Below are 14,444 nucleotides of genomic sequence, written 5' to 3' on the forward strand. Positions count from 1 at the left end.
CACATTACGATTGTGAAGAAAATGAACAAAAAACACTACACAAATATGCAATAAATCAAGTATCACAATGCGAAACAGAACCACAAGCTATAGAAACTACCAACGTAATAGCGACACTCTATTCAAAAGCCCGAGCAACAACAGTTATAGGATACAAATTCACAGCAACATTTTCCGAAAAGAAAGTAGATTGTTCACAAGTCTCAAATGGAAATAAAAACCGACTTGACCACGAATCATTCTACCAGAGTAATATCGAACGACTTTTACATCTTAATCCCGAAGGTTGTAAAAACAAGTTACTCAGACTAAATATCACAAGAAATAAAAACACCGACAGAAAATTAGTATATTTCCAAGTTTTTGCAGAGAGATTCTGTACATCAAGCAGAACTTGAAAGATATCAAGGACATATAAAACTAGATGAAAAATACCCATACAACGGCGCACACGGAAGATTAACTTATGACATACACGATAAACACTGGATACCACACATTGGTATATATAACCCATCAAACTGCAAAGCAGACACAAAAAATAAAGGATATCAAGAAATAATGTTTTTCGATTGGAAAATACAACTCGAAAAAATACAACTCACACGAGATTTATCTGACAACACAATGATCTATCAAGGAATTAGATTACCTTGTAAAAACGATCAAGGCTATTGTGACCCTACAACACGAACACAAGCAACACTTGTCTGGTTTCCCGAAGACACATGTACAACATTTCAAGTAGCAAAAATACACGCCCGAATGATAAAATTTCACGAAAAATATTTTATACAATCAATTCCATATGAACAAGTAAATCCATCACGAAAACAAAGTACTAATTTTAGAAACATTCACAATATAGAAAATAAATTGACACGTTTTGAAATATATCAAGAAACAGAACTTGCATGCAAATACAGAAACCCACTTTACAAAACACAATATTCTGAAATATTAGTTGAATACGAAAAAGGTTTCGACATGACCACTGGAAAAATAAAAATTGACCCTTATGCCACAGGTCATCTTCTAAACGAAAGAACATCATATATACCAGTTAATTTTCAAAAAAGTAATGGTCAACCAGGTGGACATCTAAAGCCCCATGACACTAGAAGCACACGTTTACAAGAACTATCACTAATGAATAATTCTTATTTTGGTAATATCCACTATGATATTCACTTAGATATGAAATTAGATTACACAATTAGCCGAATTTTTCAGAAAATGTCACTCTCTGAATTAGAAACACTTCACCAGCCATGCGAATTAGAACGGACACAAATCCTACAATCACTTGCACTAGCAGTATTAAAAATACCCTACGCAGGATATTTACTATCAGGAAATAGATCAAATTTATTAGACTACGAAGGAAACATTTTATGGTTTTATACCTGTACCAAAAAAGTATCACCACTATATGTTTTTGAAGATAAACGATGCTATAAAAGAATCCCTATCTTTTATAAGAAAAAATTACATTTCGTTGACACCTTTTCAAGACGAACCTATTTCTGGGATACCGCAGTCCCATGTGGATCAGAAAATAGCCACAATGTAGTACAACTGAACCCTGATGAAGATAAATATTACCTTCTTACCCCATACCCCACATTAATGCAATCACTCAAAAAATTTTCACCAGAAAGCATTAGAGCTATTGCTCGAAACCCAAATATCGACTTACAATCAATTGGAATATATTCAAAATCCGATATCCAACATCACATTAGAACACAACAATTCCAAGAATTATTAACACAAATGGACACTATACAAAGACAATCAATTGATCAAAACTTACGCAAACTTGCCGAAACCGCAGGATTTGCAGATATCTATACACAAGATTATAGCGGATATTTTAAAGACATTAAAGACTATATATATCTAAACGGTGAAAAATACCGACCACAAGAAATCTCACCTATAAATATTTTTAGCTTTGTTACACTAAAAAATGAAATTCTGGATTTTCTAGGATGGCCCTATTACATCTTAGAAAAATTAACTATTTTATACGCAATGTTTAATTTATAGGATTTCTTTTTTCACTTTTAAAAGGAATCTATAATACATGCGCTATACACACACAAGTAAATAGACAAGCAAGTGTAGCACGCATACTATTTGCAGGTTTCTTTGGAATTTTTTCATCATCAATAAACAAAGTTCTTTTAGACGCACAAATAAAAGAATACAATACAAAAATAGCGACAAGACAGAACACTTACAACGAAGAACATAAAAATATAGAAGTAACGCCTACAGCACCACAGTTGCCACCCCTACCACATAATCATCCATTATCCCTAGTCCCACGAAATTTTCGAAATTTAGCAATAACACATAATCCAAATTTTAGACCAAACATATCGCAAAGTCCCATACAACATATAATGACACATCATTCACAAAATGAAAATACATATGAACAAATTATCGAACAACCCCATACCACCGTTTTTCAGTCTCAAAATAATAAATTTTTTAGCCCACGATGAGCCGACAACTTGGATCCCTACACCGCTCAAATTCCCATCCAACCAACCTCAACACTCCAATTACAATAATTCCACTTTTTGCTTTCCCGCCACCAGATTTCCCAACCAGTAACATAACATCAGGCATGAATTCAGACACTAATTCAAATATTTCAGTTTTATACTCCATTTCACAACTCAATAACCCTAATATTGAAACCCCTGATGAATTTTCAGACTCTGAACCATCTCCATCCAATAATTTCCAAACCAACTCCTCAATTTTTTCAACACCCCCTTTTCAACCATTCCCACCAAGTAACCAACTCCCATCTATTTCTACACCCTCTTACGCTTCACAAGTCACCCCAACCTACTCTTCATTTCATTCAGACCGATCATCCAATTCTCCAGATATTCCCCAAATCTCCCAGGAACTAGATAATTTTATCACCCTACAGCAACAACCATTACACCTTGACACCCCCACTATAAATCAGATTTCTTCCACAATAGAATCATCAAACCCACCAACCCCTACACCCTCTTCAGCTTATACCGCATCATTAGCACAATCATCCACATCCACCGAATCATCAAATAGCACTAATGGAGCTTATCGCACTTTCAAAAGAAAATTCCCAAACCAAAGAAAATTCCCAAACAAAAGATTTTCTAGCAATCACCTTACCTTCATTTCCACAATATACCTTAAACACTCCTCATGACACTAACGACACACGTAAATTTGTAGATGAACATGTTTTAATGCCTACACTTCAATGGACATCATACTATCATTTTACTAATCCCCTTTGCCTACCATTATCTAATACTCATATCGATATAGAAAGAAATCAAGATATGCTATACCGACTCACCACACCACTAACACATAGACAATTTACTTATATAGGATATAAAAAGTCACTAAAAACTTTCACTGCACCCCGAGCTAACGAATACACGCTAGAATATTACGATCATAACATCATCCGAACTAACCAAGACCAATTTTTAGATGATGATCGTTTCGCTAACCCACAAATCACAGAAAAATTCTTCATCAAAACACCATATGTATTTACACTCAATATATTTGATCGCAAATTCGACCACGTCATTTCTGAAGCACTAACCGACATGCAAGCTTACGAAAGTTTTAAAGAAAGATTTCAATTATTTTCACTAACCTTTCATTTTCTTGCACCACATGCTCACACGACATTATGTTACGCACTAAACAAACCCACACATATACATATTACCGCTTTATAAAAAATCACTTTGACCTACACACTCCATCAAGACAACCACACCATCGTTTTCAATTTATTAACTCTAAATACACATCACCATTTTTTCTTAACTTCACATATTGCATCAAAGATGCTAACCTTCACGGTATCCTCCGCTATTATGATCCCATAACCCAAATGTATATATTTTGTCCCATCACGAAGACCTTTAACGCAGAAGAATCCAGACCCTTCCTTATCCCACATGAATTTATTCAACCTATAGAAATCCCAATATTAGAATTCATCCACAACACTAAATACAATCACAAATTATATAATCTCATTCAAAACACACCTTATGAGTTTGCAGTTGGCACTGAAGAACTAAAAACTATTAAAGCACTTCAATTGCTTTGGCCACTGCTTCAAACTAAAAACATCATTCGCATACTAGCAAAATTACTAACAAACTCCGACATAATACACGACATCTTTCCCCACGGTTTTTTCCCCGACGACTAATAGGTAAGTATAATTTATACAAATTCTTCACTAATAAATTTAAATTAAAACTAACCATTCTTTATTCATGTCTCATTTAGATTTTTAGTCTTCATCCCACAATCATCTGCAAAAAACAGAAAAGAAAAATAAAAAACAGAAAACTTGTTAAAATTCTTCTCAACTCTATTAATATTTTGCACAAGATAAATATAATAAAATTCATACCAATGTAGTAAATTAATTTATAAATTGTTTCCCCAAAAGCAGTAAATATAGTAATGATGAAAATTTGTAACTTAATTTTTCCCAAAAACCAGCAGTAAAATTAAAATTCTATGTAGTAAATTGATAAGACGAAAATGCAGTACTAACCTGTTGATATTTTCATTCATTCGCACAAGAATTCTACCCAAACTCGCACAGCTCGCCCACGAAGAATTGTCTAAATAATGAATTTTAGTTTCAAGTTTTCACACTCAACAACTCTAACACACGATAACAAGTTTCAAACTTTCCTTTAACCCGGTTGGAAAGGAATCATATACTAAACCAAACTAACCAACGCAGCCTACTAAACACCACAAATCATAAAATAACAGCATGACTAAGGAAAGAAAACCAACGGTACCCAAACCGGATTAACCCAGTTTAAAACTGGATAATTTATTCTTTTGAAGACTATTATAAAGTCTAAGAAAGAAATAATAAAACGCAAAAAAGTCGAAAGACAAACCCATACCAAAAACAATTTGATTTTTGAAAAAAGGACACAACCAACGAAACATAAGAAAAACCACCACAAACCCGACATAAAACGTTATCACATAACAGGACCTCTCACAGAAACCGCACGAAATCATACTCCCACTCCTGGCCTAACCCACCAGAGAGGACGTCCTGAGCATGCTCTATAGCCGGCCTAACCCACCGCGCTACATCCACGCTTTGTGACCACACTTCTATTTTTAATAAGAGGTACTCAAGGGTGAGTAACTCTTCAAAATAACCGAACTAAAACAAAATGCTTTTGTGAAAACAACTAACCAAAATCATAATTAAAACACTGAACTAATAAAGATTTTATAAAATGTAAATTATACCTTGCAGTATATAGATCAGCATACAACTCCAAAGACCAACATCCAAAGACAAAATGACCCCACTACACTAGAAAAAGAATGGCCAACCACAACCAATATGCCGTCCACAATCACAACTCAAAGGATTTAGAGTACGACTTGACTTCGCAGAAACGGACTTCATTGAACTAGACCAATGACCACCTCGCTGTTCAAGTATACGTACAGATCCGAGTAACAAGGCATCCCCTCCACGCACAATCTCCACGCCATTCCCAAACGAGGTCGAACACAAAAGAAGTTCTCTACATGAAACAGAAAAACCCGTCATAGCAAACCATTCTGAAATCAGATTGATTTCGTTGTGAAACACAGTCGTTGTCTCAAGAAAGACACAACGATTGATATCCATCATTCCAGCGTCCTGGAACTTCTCTAACAAGAGAACCCAGAAGAATATGATGTTCGCCAAATACCAACGTTCATCATCCATCCTTTGAATTGCAGAAAGACAATTCTAAAAAACTCTGTAAAACCCGGATGGGTGGAACCTGATCTAAACTATTTTTTATGATTGGATAAATTAGATATTTTACCACTGTAAAGTATTTAATATTAACCAATCATGATCCATCTAACTAACAACCCACTTATTTGTAAGTGCTGAAATTACTTGTAATTTCAGCACCAGAGAGATTTGAATTTAACTTAGAAATTAGTTGCCTCTCCAAGAGAACTTCAGCAGCCGCAATAAACCAGTATACCCTAGATCTATTACACTAGCAGAGACTAGTTAAACAACCTGAGACTAGATAGTATAAGAGTAAGATTAGGATCGGTATTAGACTAAGAAGTTGCACGAATCTATCCGGCCGAAAATAAGATAGCGTGACGAGCAGACGGTGTACCCTATCCGAAATTACTCTATGAGTTAACCACATTGGTCCTAACTCAATAAAATACACCGTCTGTTCGTCACGCTATCCTATTTTCGGCGGGATAGTTTTGTGCAACTTATTAGTCTAATACCAATCTTAATCTTACTCTTAGATCTCCTAGTGTTAATAGATCTAGTGTATACTGGTATTTGGGGGTTAGGTTTATGGAACTTGTCCAAAGGAGAACAACTGTCTTTTAAGACTTACTCAAATTGTTCTGGTGCTGAAACTACAATAAGTATCAGCGTTTACAAATAAGTGTCAATGTTAGTGATGGAATATGATTGGTTAGTTAGTATTATTTTATTGGGATAGTTTTCCAATAAGGTAATTGGTTTATAAATATTAGTTTAGAAGTGGCTCCACCCATCCGGGACTTAGAGAGGTTTGAATTTTTCAGTAGTTTATCGTAGTAAAAAACGGGTGTTGCAACGCAAATGTAGAGTATAGATGCATATAAACAGAGTATAGATGCATATAAAACAAAAGTATAAATGCATATAAAATAAGACCAGATGGCCAAGCGGACTAAGACAAAGTAACGTAACATAACAGCTGACGTAGGTTCGAGTCCCCCACTTGTCCATGTATTAATTAACCAAAAAAGGGGTTTATATCCTTTTTTAACTGGTTCTAATTCGGTTCAGCCTTGATTAAGGGTGACCGCCAAAAAGAGGAATTTGTCTCAAGAACATTACCGACCGGTTCTTGTGGCTAGCTTGCGCCAAATGCTCTTAAAAACGAGTTGTACCGAAACAACCGGAAGTTGATTTGGTAATCTTGATTATGCAAACCGTTTACAATTGCTTATTGCTTGTTATTTGTGGCGTGTTTACCGAAAAATATCCATAATTAAATTTGTTTATACAGTTTTTTCAGAGAATGAGCGCGCATTTTGGCGCCCCACAAGGGACCTTTGTTCTGAGACAGACGAAGATACGAGGTCTTTTCTTCACGAATTCTTTCTTTTTCGCGACAAGTGACCGACCACGACACGAAGTGGGTCGACACAAGGGACACGATTGTTGATAGTTCGAGAGTTTCCACGGAAACGTCTGCTGCAGATTGCAGTTTGCCCGACACGAGGATAATCTGCACAAGAGAACCGATTCAGTATTTCAGTTGCTCGTTACGACATTTCCGAATTGCTCGTGATACGACGCTTCTCATAGACAGTTCGTGAGACACAGTTCGGGGACAGCTTTTTTCTGAGTTGTGTTGGACGACTTTGGCCGAGAGTTCACATAGGCTGTTGAGGCCAAACAGAAAATTCAACAAGAGGTAGAAAGAGCCAAGTTTCTGGTTCAGAAGGAATAGCAAGTGAATTTGGCCCGAATCATCGCGCGGCGGACTCTAAAGGTGCAGAGCTGTAAGCCGACAGACGACAGAGCAGACAGGTGAAAGAGCAGACTGGTGGAAGAGAGGCCTGTTCAGGTGTCCTGATTGTTGACTTTTGAACTTTTGAGCTGTGTTTTTCTCGACACCCGAAGTTTTGGATTTTTTCCCGGTGTCGCCAATCCCCAATTAAAAACTGTAAGACGTTTCCAAAACTTTTAAAACTCTCCATTCGTGCTTTAAATTTATATATGATGTCATACATGTTGAAACTTTTCCCGCGGAAAACACTGAAAAAATTATTGCTCAGCAAGACTTTTGGCGCTAGAAAAAAATCAAAATGAACGATAAAGTAATACATGAAGCTCAGAGTTACAAGATGAGCCTTGAACCTTTGTAATTTTCAGCAGCCGGCTTAACAGGGAGCAAAAGATCTTTATAACAAACTAGGTCTGAGACATCCTCACGCTCGCAAAAAACAAGAGATTCAGAAGCACGAGTATCTGACAACAAGTCTAAGGTCTCTAATAAGCCTAAAGAAAGTACAAAACGTGAGTCACATAAGTCTGTTAAATCTGCTTCCACTCGTCATAGCTCGACTGTTCTTACTATGTCATCAAGTGAGAAACGGCATGAGTTAGCTTTGGTAACACGACGCCACGAGGAGCTGGTAAGGCAGTATTAAGTATCTATAAGACTTAAAGAACAAGAAAACCGTCTAAACAACAAGAAAACCGTCTTAAGACTGAACTTCATGACATTTTTTGCATTTTAATTCGAGAACTTAGAAAATTTTAATCGAAGAACTCTAACTGTTTGCAATTCGATATTGTTGACCTAAAATTAACTTTGCTCTAGAATGTTCGCAAGATGGTGGCATATGGGTCCAAGCTAGCCCACTCAAGTGTAGAGAGGGCCTGTCTGTTAGGTGCAGTGCAGTACACTTCAGTTGCTTATGACCATAACTACTCCATGCGGGGCCAAGATTTGGAGGAGGCCATACAGAAGGACATAGAGGAGGGACTGATCCCATTCTGTGTAGTGGCCACTTTGGGAACAACTTCATGCTGCTCATTTGATAACCTCAAGTAAGAGTAACCGTTTGATATGCAAAATATATGAGTTACGGTTGACACAACGTACGGCCAACGGTCAATAGTACATTATCAAAAAAAGAAGCATAAAAATCAATTTTTTACCGTTTTCTTTGCTTGCAGCAGTGGGTTGAAATTGAGCTGAAACTGAGCGAAAAAAAAGCTTTAGAAATTTTGTATATTGTTTCTAAAAATGGCCTAAAATTATCGTTTCGAAAATTGGCTAAAAATAAGTCTCAAAAGCAAAACTGAAGAAACCCTGTAACCTAAGTTTTCTAAGTTTCAGTGGATCTAAGTTTTTCTCCTGGGCGGTGGAAGGGGCGGATTTTCTTTTTTTAGGCCGACCAAAAGACTAGTTGGGTATTAGGCGCCAAAGGCGCCCTTAGAAAAATTTAATGGTTGTTCGGCCGAAAATGGATGTCATAAATTAGTACTAGAGGGGGGGGGGGACCATTTGGTTGATGAGGGGGTCAAGTTCCTCATCGAGGGGCGTCTATCTAAATCCGCTCCTGCTGTAACCCCACTGAACTTATTGAAAAAGTTTAGTAGAAAAAGCTCCTACACAAGAAGCAATTAGCATCGTGACAATCTCGTCGCAGCTCATTTTTATCAACTTTTTTGTTCAATAGGGAAATTGGTGAGGTGTGTCAGAAGTTCGATCTTTGGTTACACGTGGACGCCGCCTACGCAGGTTCGGCCTTCATCTGCGAAGAAACCAGACACCACAAGTCTGGCATAGAACTGGCCGACTCTTTCAACTTCAACCCTCACAAATGGTTACTGATTCAGTTCGACTGTTCAGCTGTCTGGATCAAAGACAAGATCAAACTGTCTAATGCATTCAGAGTTGACCCGTTGTATCTGCAACATGAGAACCAATCACCAAACATTTATTCAAAAAAGTTTACCTCATTAAACAGGATATAAAAATCATTTAACAAAAATCAAAATGATCAGCAGTGTAACAACGTTCCTCTAATTTTACTTGAACACCTAAAAATAGTTTTTTTAAGGGATATGCAAACGGACCTCTCTAAAACAAGTAGTTTTAGGCCTACTGATAGCTTCTCTTGCGATTCGCAGGAACCAGAGTTATCGTACTTCTAAATCAAACTTGCATCTGAGAAAATCTGGAAAACTTTACTATTAGTTCTAAATCAGCTATAGTGAGACCCCATCATTTTTTGAATTAAGCATGACCACTAATAGCTAAACTTACTTTAATTGAAAATTCTTTTATTTAAAAGTTCTACTTACTGAAAATTTCCGTTTTTCAATAGGATTTTTCTCTTAATTAAGTTTGAGTCAAAGAAAAGGAAAAAATAAATTTTGTACTCGCACTATCATCGCCAATTTCCTGCCGCCTGGACGCGACAATTTTTTCCTCAACACTTTCCTCGACAAGAGAAGTTTTTATATTTAGGCCGAAGATTTCGCTCTATTAAACTCTGGTTCACTTTTCGAACATTCGGAGTCAACGCCTTTCAGAAACACATCCGGACTTCGATCCAGATGGCAGACTACTTCGCCAATTTAGTGACCAGCAACGACAACTTTGAGCTATTTCGACCACAGTCTATGGGACTGGTTTGCTTCCGGGCTAAAGGGAGCAACGACCAGAACAAAGAACTGCTAGCCAGATTGAATGGAACTAGAGAGATCCATTTGACGCCATCGGAGATTGATGAAACTTATTTTCTGCGACTGGCAATTTGTAGCACCAAGACTACGTACAAAGATCTAGACAAGGCATTCGAGCTCAACTTGAAGCATTTCAAAGACTTACGAGAGACTCCTGACAAATAAGAAAATGGATAGTATGTTTTAAATAAGCATGCGATATAGCATGCTGGGTATTAAAAAAATATTATAATCGCTTTTAATAATAAATACAAATGAATCTCTCTAGGACAAGCCTGTTTGGCCCTACTGAGTTTAAGCCAGAGTTAGCTTTTGTCTTTTTGTTTCTTTTTCTCTAAATTAGATTACTGTCGCACCAGATGAGTTTAAGCCAGAGGTAGCTTTCTCATAGAGTAATTTCAGATAAGGTACACCGTCTGTTCGTCACGCTATCCTATTTTCGGCGGGAGAGTTTTGTGCAACTTATTAGTCTAATACCAATCTTAATCTTACTCTTAGATCTCCTAGTGTCAATAGATCTAGTGTATACTGGTATTTGGGGGTTAGGTTTATGGAACTTGTCCAAAGGAGAACAACTGTCTTCTAAGACTTACTCAAATTGTTCTGGTGCTGAAACTACAATTAGTATCAGCGTTTACAAATAAGTGTCAATGTTAGTGATGGAATATGATTGGTTAGTTAGTAATATTTTATTGGGATAGTTTTCCAATAAGGTAATTGGTTTATAAATACTAGTTTAGGAGAGGCTCCACCCATCCGGGACTTAGAGAGGTTTGAATTTTTCAGTAGTTTATCGTAGTAAAGGACGGGTGTTGCAACGCAAATGTAGAGTATAGATGCATATAAAACAGAGTATAGATGCATATAAAACAAGAGTATAAATGCATATAAAATAAGACCAGATGGCCAAGCGGACTAAGACAAAGTAACGTAACATAACAGCTGACGTAGGTTCGAGTCCCCCACTTGTCCATGTATTAATTAACCATAAAAGGGGTTCATATCCTTTTTTAACTGGTTCTAATTCGGTTCAGCCTTGATTAAGGGTGACCGCCAAAAAGAGTAATTTGTCTCAAGAACATAACCGACCGGTTCTTGTGGCTAGCTTGCGCCAAATGCTCTTAAAAACGAGTTGTACCGAAACAACCGGAAGTTGATTTGGTAATCTTGATTATGCAAACCGTTTACAATTGCTTATTGCTTGTTATTTGTGGCGTGTTTACCGAAAAATATCCATAATTAAATTTGTTTATACAGTTTTTTCAGAGAATGAGCGCGCATTTTGGCGCACCACAAGGGACCTTTGTTCTGAGACAGACGAAGATACGAGGTCTTTTCTTCACGACTTCTTTCTTTTTCGCGACAAGTGACCGACCACGACACGAAGTGGGTCGACACAAGGGACACGATTGTTGATAGTTCGAGAGTTTCCACGGAAACGTCTGCTGCAGATTGCAGTTTGCCCGACACGAGGATAATCTGCACAAGAGAACCGATTCAGTATTTCAGTTGCTCGTTACGACATTGCCGAATTGATCGTGATACGACGCTTCTCATAGACAGTTCGTGAGACACAGTTCGGGGACAGCTTTTTTCTGAATTGTGTTGGACGACTTTGGCCGAGAGTTCACATAGGCTGTTGAGGCCAAACAGAAAACTCAACAAGAGGTAGAAAGGGCCAAGTTTCTGGTTCAGAAGGAATAGCAAGTGAATTTGGCCCGAATCATCGCGCGGCGGACTCTAAAGGTGCAGAGCTGTAAGCCGATAGACGACAGAGCAGACATGTGAAAGAGCAGACAGGTGAAAGAGCAGACTGGTGGAAGAGAGGCCTGTTCAGGTGTCCTGATTGTTGACTTTTGAACTTTTGAGCTGTGTTTTTCTCGACACCCGAAGTTTTGGATTTTTTCCCGGTGTCGCCAATCTCCAATTAAAAACTGTAAGACGTTTCCAAAACTTTTAAAACTCTCCATTCGTGCTTTAAATTTATATATGATGTCATACATGTTGAAACTTTTCCCGCAAGCTAGCACCCGGTAATTTTTCTCAATACCCAAAGTTTTTGGTCAGTTCCTTTAGATATTCCTTGAGATATCTTACAATCAGTACTTAGACAATTTACTTGACATTTTTTCTCGAAGCCAAAATTTTTGGATAAATGTGAATGGAAAATTAATCCGTGAAATCGGAACATAGACAAGAGGTACTGGACTAGTTTTTTGGATTGTTTTATGACTCAAACACGCTAATCAAAATTTTCCGAAAAATTTTGTGAAGAAAGTAATGAAAAATTGCCAAAAAGTCCTCAAAACGTCTCCAGAGTTCTGCGAAACTGTACTGTAACACGACACCAACCTTATGTTAAATGATCTGGTAGCAAAATATCAGGCAAATTAAGTTGATTTTTTTCATCCTCAGGTTTCTTCCGCGTGTGTTGTTGGAACTTAATCAATATGCCTGATCCTCCACCCACCTTTGGTGAAACTGAAAGCCAGTTCGCTTCCCGTCCGATTATTGACTTCGTTGCGTGACAGTATTGTTAAGTGGTCAGGTACGGTGATATTTAGTGAGTTAACTTGAATTCTTTCATCCTCAGGTTTACTCCGTGTGTGTTGTTGGAGTTCAACCGACCTACTTAATTTTCCAACCCCATTGGTACTTAAGTGTAACGAAGCCGTCGCATAGGTCCCCTAAGTGCATGGTATTCAGTCTAGGAGCTAATTCCTTAGATCACGCGCTCCAAAAACTTCCCGCTCCGTCCCAGAAGCGCGTCAAAGATATTTGCTTTACAAATCCAGGTTTAAATTTGAATTTTAACGCTAGGGACTCTCAGAAAACAATACACTACTACCTTCATCTCTACTTGTCTCATCGTAACGACCTTGTAATTTGGCACGACGCCATTAATAACTCATTAGGCACCGGGTAAAAATAACCGCAAGTTGAGTAGTGAGCAAGTTGTCGATTTGTTATTAGGGTATAGGACAAATGTTTGTGCGATCATATACTGTAGACGAAAAAGATCCGAGGATATTGAGGAAAGTTCTGAATATTCTCGTTCTGAATGTTGTCAGAGACTTTTAAAACTCTCCATTCGTGCTTTAAAATTATATATGATGTCATACAAGTTGAAACTTTTCCCGCAAGCTAGCACCCGGTAATTTGTCTTAATAGCCAAAATTTTTGGACAGTTCCTTTAGATATTCCCTGAGATACCTTACAATCAATACTTAGACAATTTACTTGACATTTTTCTCGATGCCAAAATTTTTGGATAAATGTAAACGGAAAATTAATCCGTGAAATGGGAACATAGACAGGCGGTACTGGACTAGTTTTTTGGTTTGTTTTATGACTCAAACCCGCTGATCAAAATTTTTTGAAAAATTTTGTGAAAAAAGTAAAAAAAAATTGCCAAAAACTCTCAAAACGTCTCCAGAATTCTACGAAACTGTACTGTAACATGACATCAACCTTATGTTAAGTGGTCTGGTAGCGAAAAATCAGGCAAATTAATTTGATTTTTTTCATCCTCAGGTTTCTTCCGCGTGTGTTGTTGGAACTTAATCAATTTGCCTGATCCCCCACCCACCTTTGGTGAAACTGAAAGCCAGTTTGCTTCCCGTCCGATTATTGACTTCGTTTCGTGACAGTCAACGATCCAGGTTTAAATTTGAGTTTTAACGCTAGGGACTCTCAGAAAACAATACACTACTACCTTCATCTCTACTTGTCTCACCGTAACGACCTTGTAATTTGGCACGACGCCATTAATAACTCAATAGGCACCGGGTAACAATAACCGCAAGCTGAGTAGTGAGCAACTTGTCAATTTGTTATTAAGGTATAGGACAAATGTTTGTGCGATCGTATACTGTAGACGGAACGGATCCGAGGATATTGAGGAAAGTTTAGTTTCAACAGGTTTTCTCGTTCTGAATGTTGTCAGAGACTTTATCTCTAAGCGTAAGGCTAAGGACCAGGTACCAACTGAGAAGTACAAACAGCTTCACCAGACACCTTCACTTGAGTTAAATAATCTCCACCTTCTAAGGCATTATAGCACTAATCTTAACGTCCTTAAGACTCGTAAGAAGCGAAACCGCTTACCACTTAAAAC

General features: G+C 37.5%; 2 protein-coding genes across 2 annotated transcripts in view; one reads left to right on the forward strand and one right to left on the reverse strand.

Annotated features, from left to right (window-relative positions):
- Window positions 1–14,444, reverse strand: part of LOC134846061 (CCR4-NOT transcription complex subunit 2-like) — a 421,605-nt gene that overhangs the window by 212,604 nt on the left and 194,557 nt on the right. The window lies entirely within an intron of this gene.
- LOC134846744 (aromatic-L-amino-acid decarboxylase-like) lies at window positions 208–10,492 on the forward strand. The gene is made up of 6 exons (XM_063864133.1): window positions 208–249; window positions 530–548; window positions 5,760–5,782; window positions 8,451–8,680; window positions 9,316–9,574; window positions 10,079–10,492. The coding sequence occupies exons 1-6, from the start codon at window positions 208–210 to the stop codon at window positions 10,490–10,492; spliced, it is 987 nt and encodes a 328-aa protein (XP_063720203.1).

This window comes from Symsagittifera roscoffensis, chromosome 5, assembly GCF_963678635.1.
Source record: "Symsagittifera roscoffensis chromosome 5, txSymRosc1.1, whole genome shotgun sequence".
In the NCBI taxonomy this organism is placed as follows: domain Eukaryota; kingdom Metazoa; phylum Xenacoelomorpha; order Acoela; family Convolutidae; genus Symsagittifera; species Symsagittifera roscoffensis.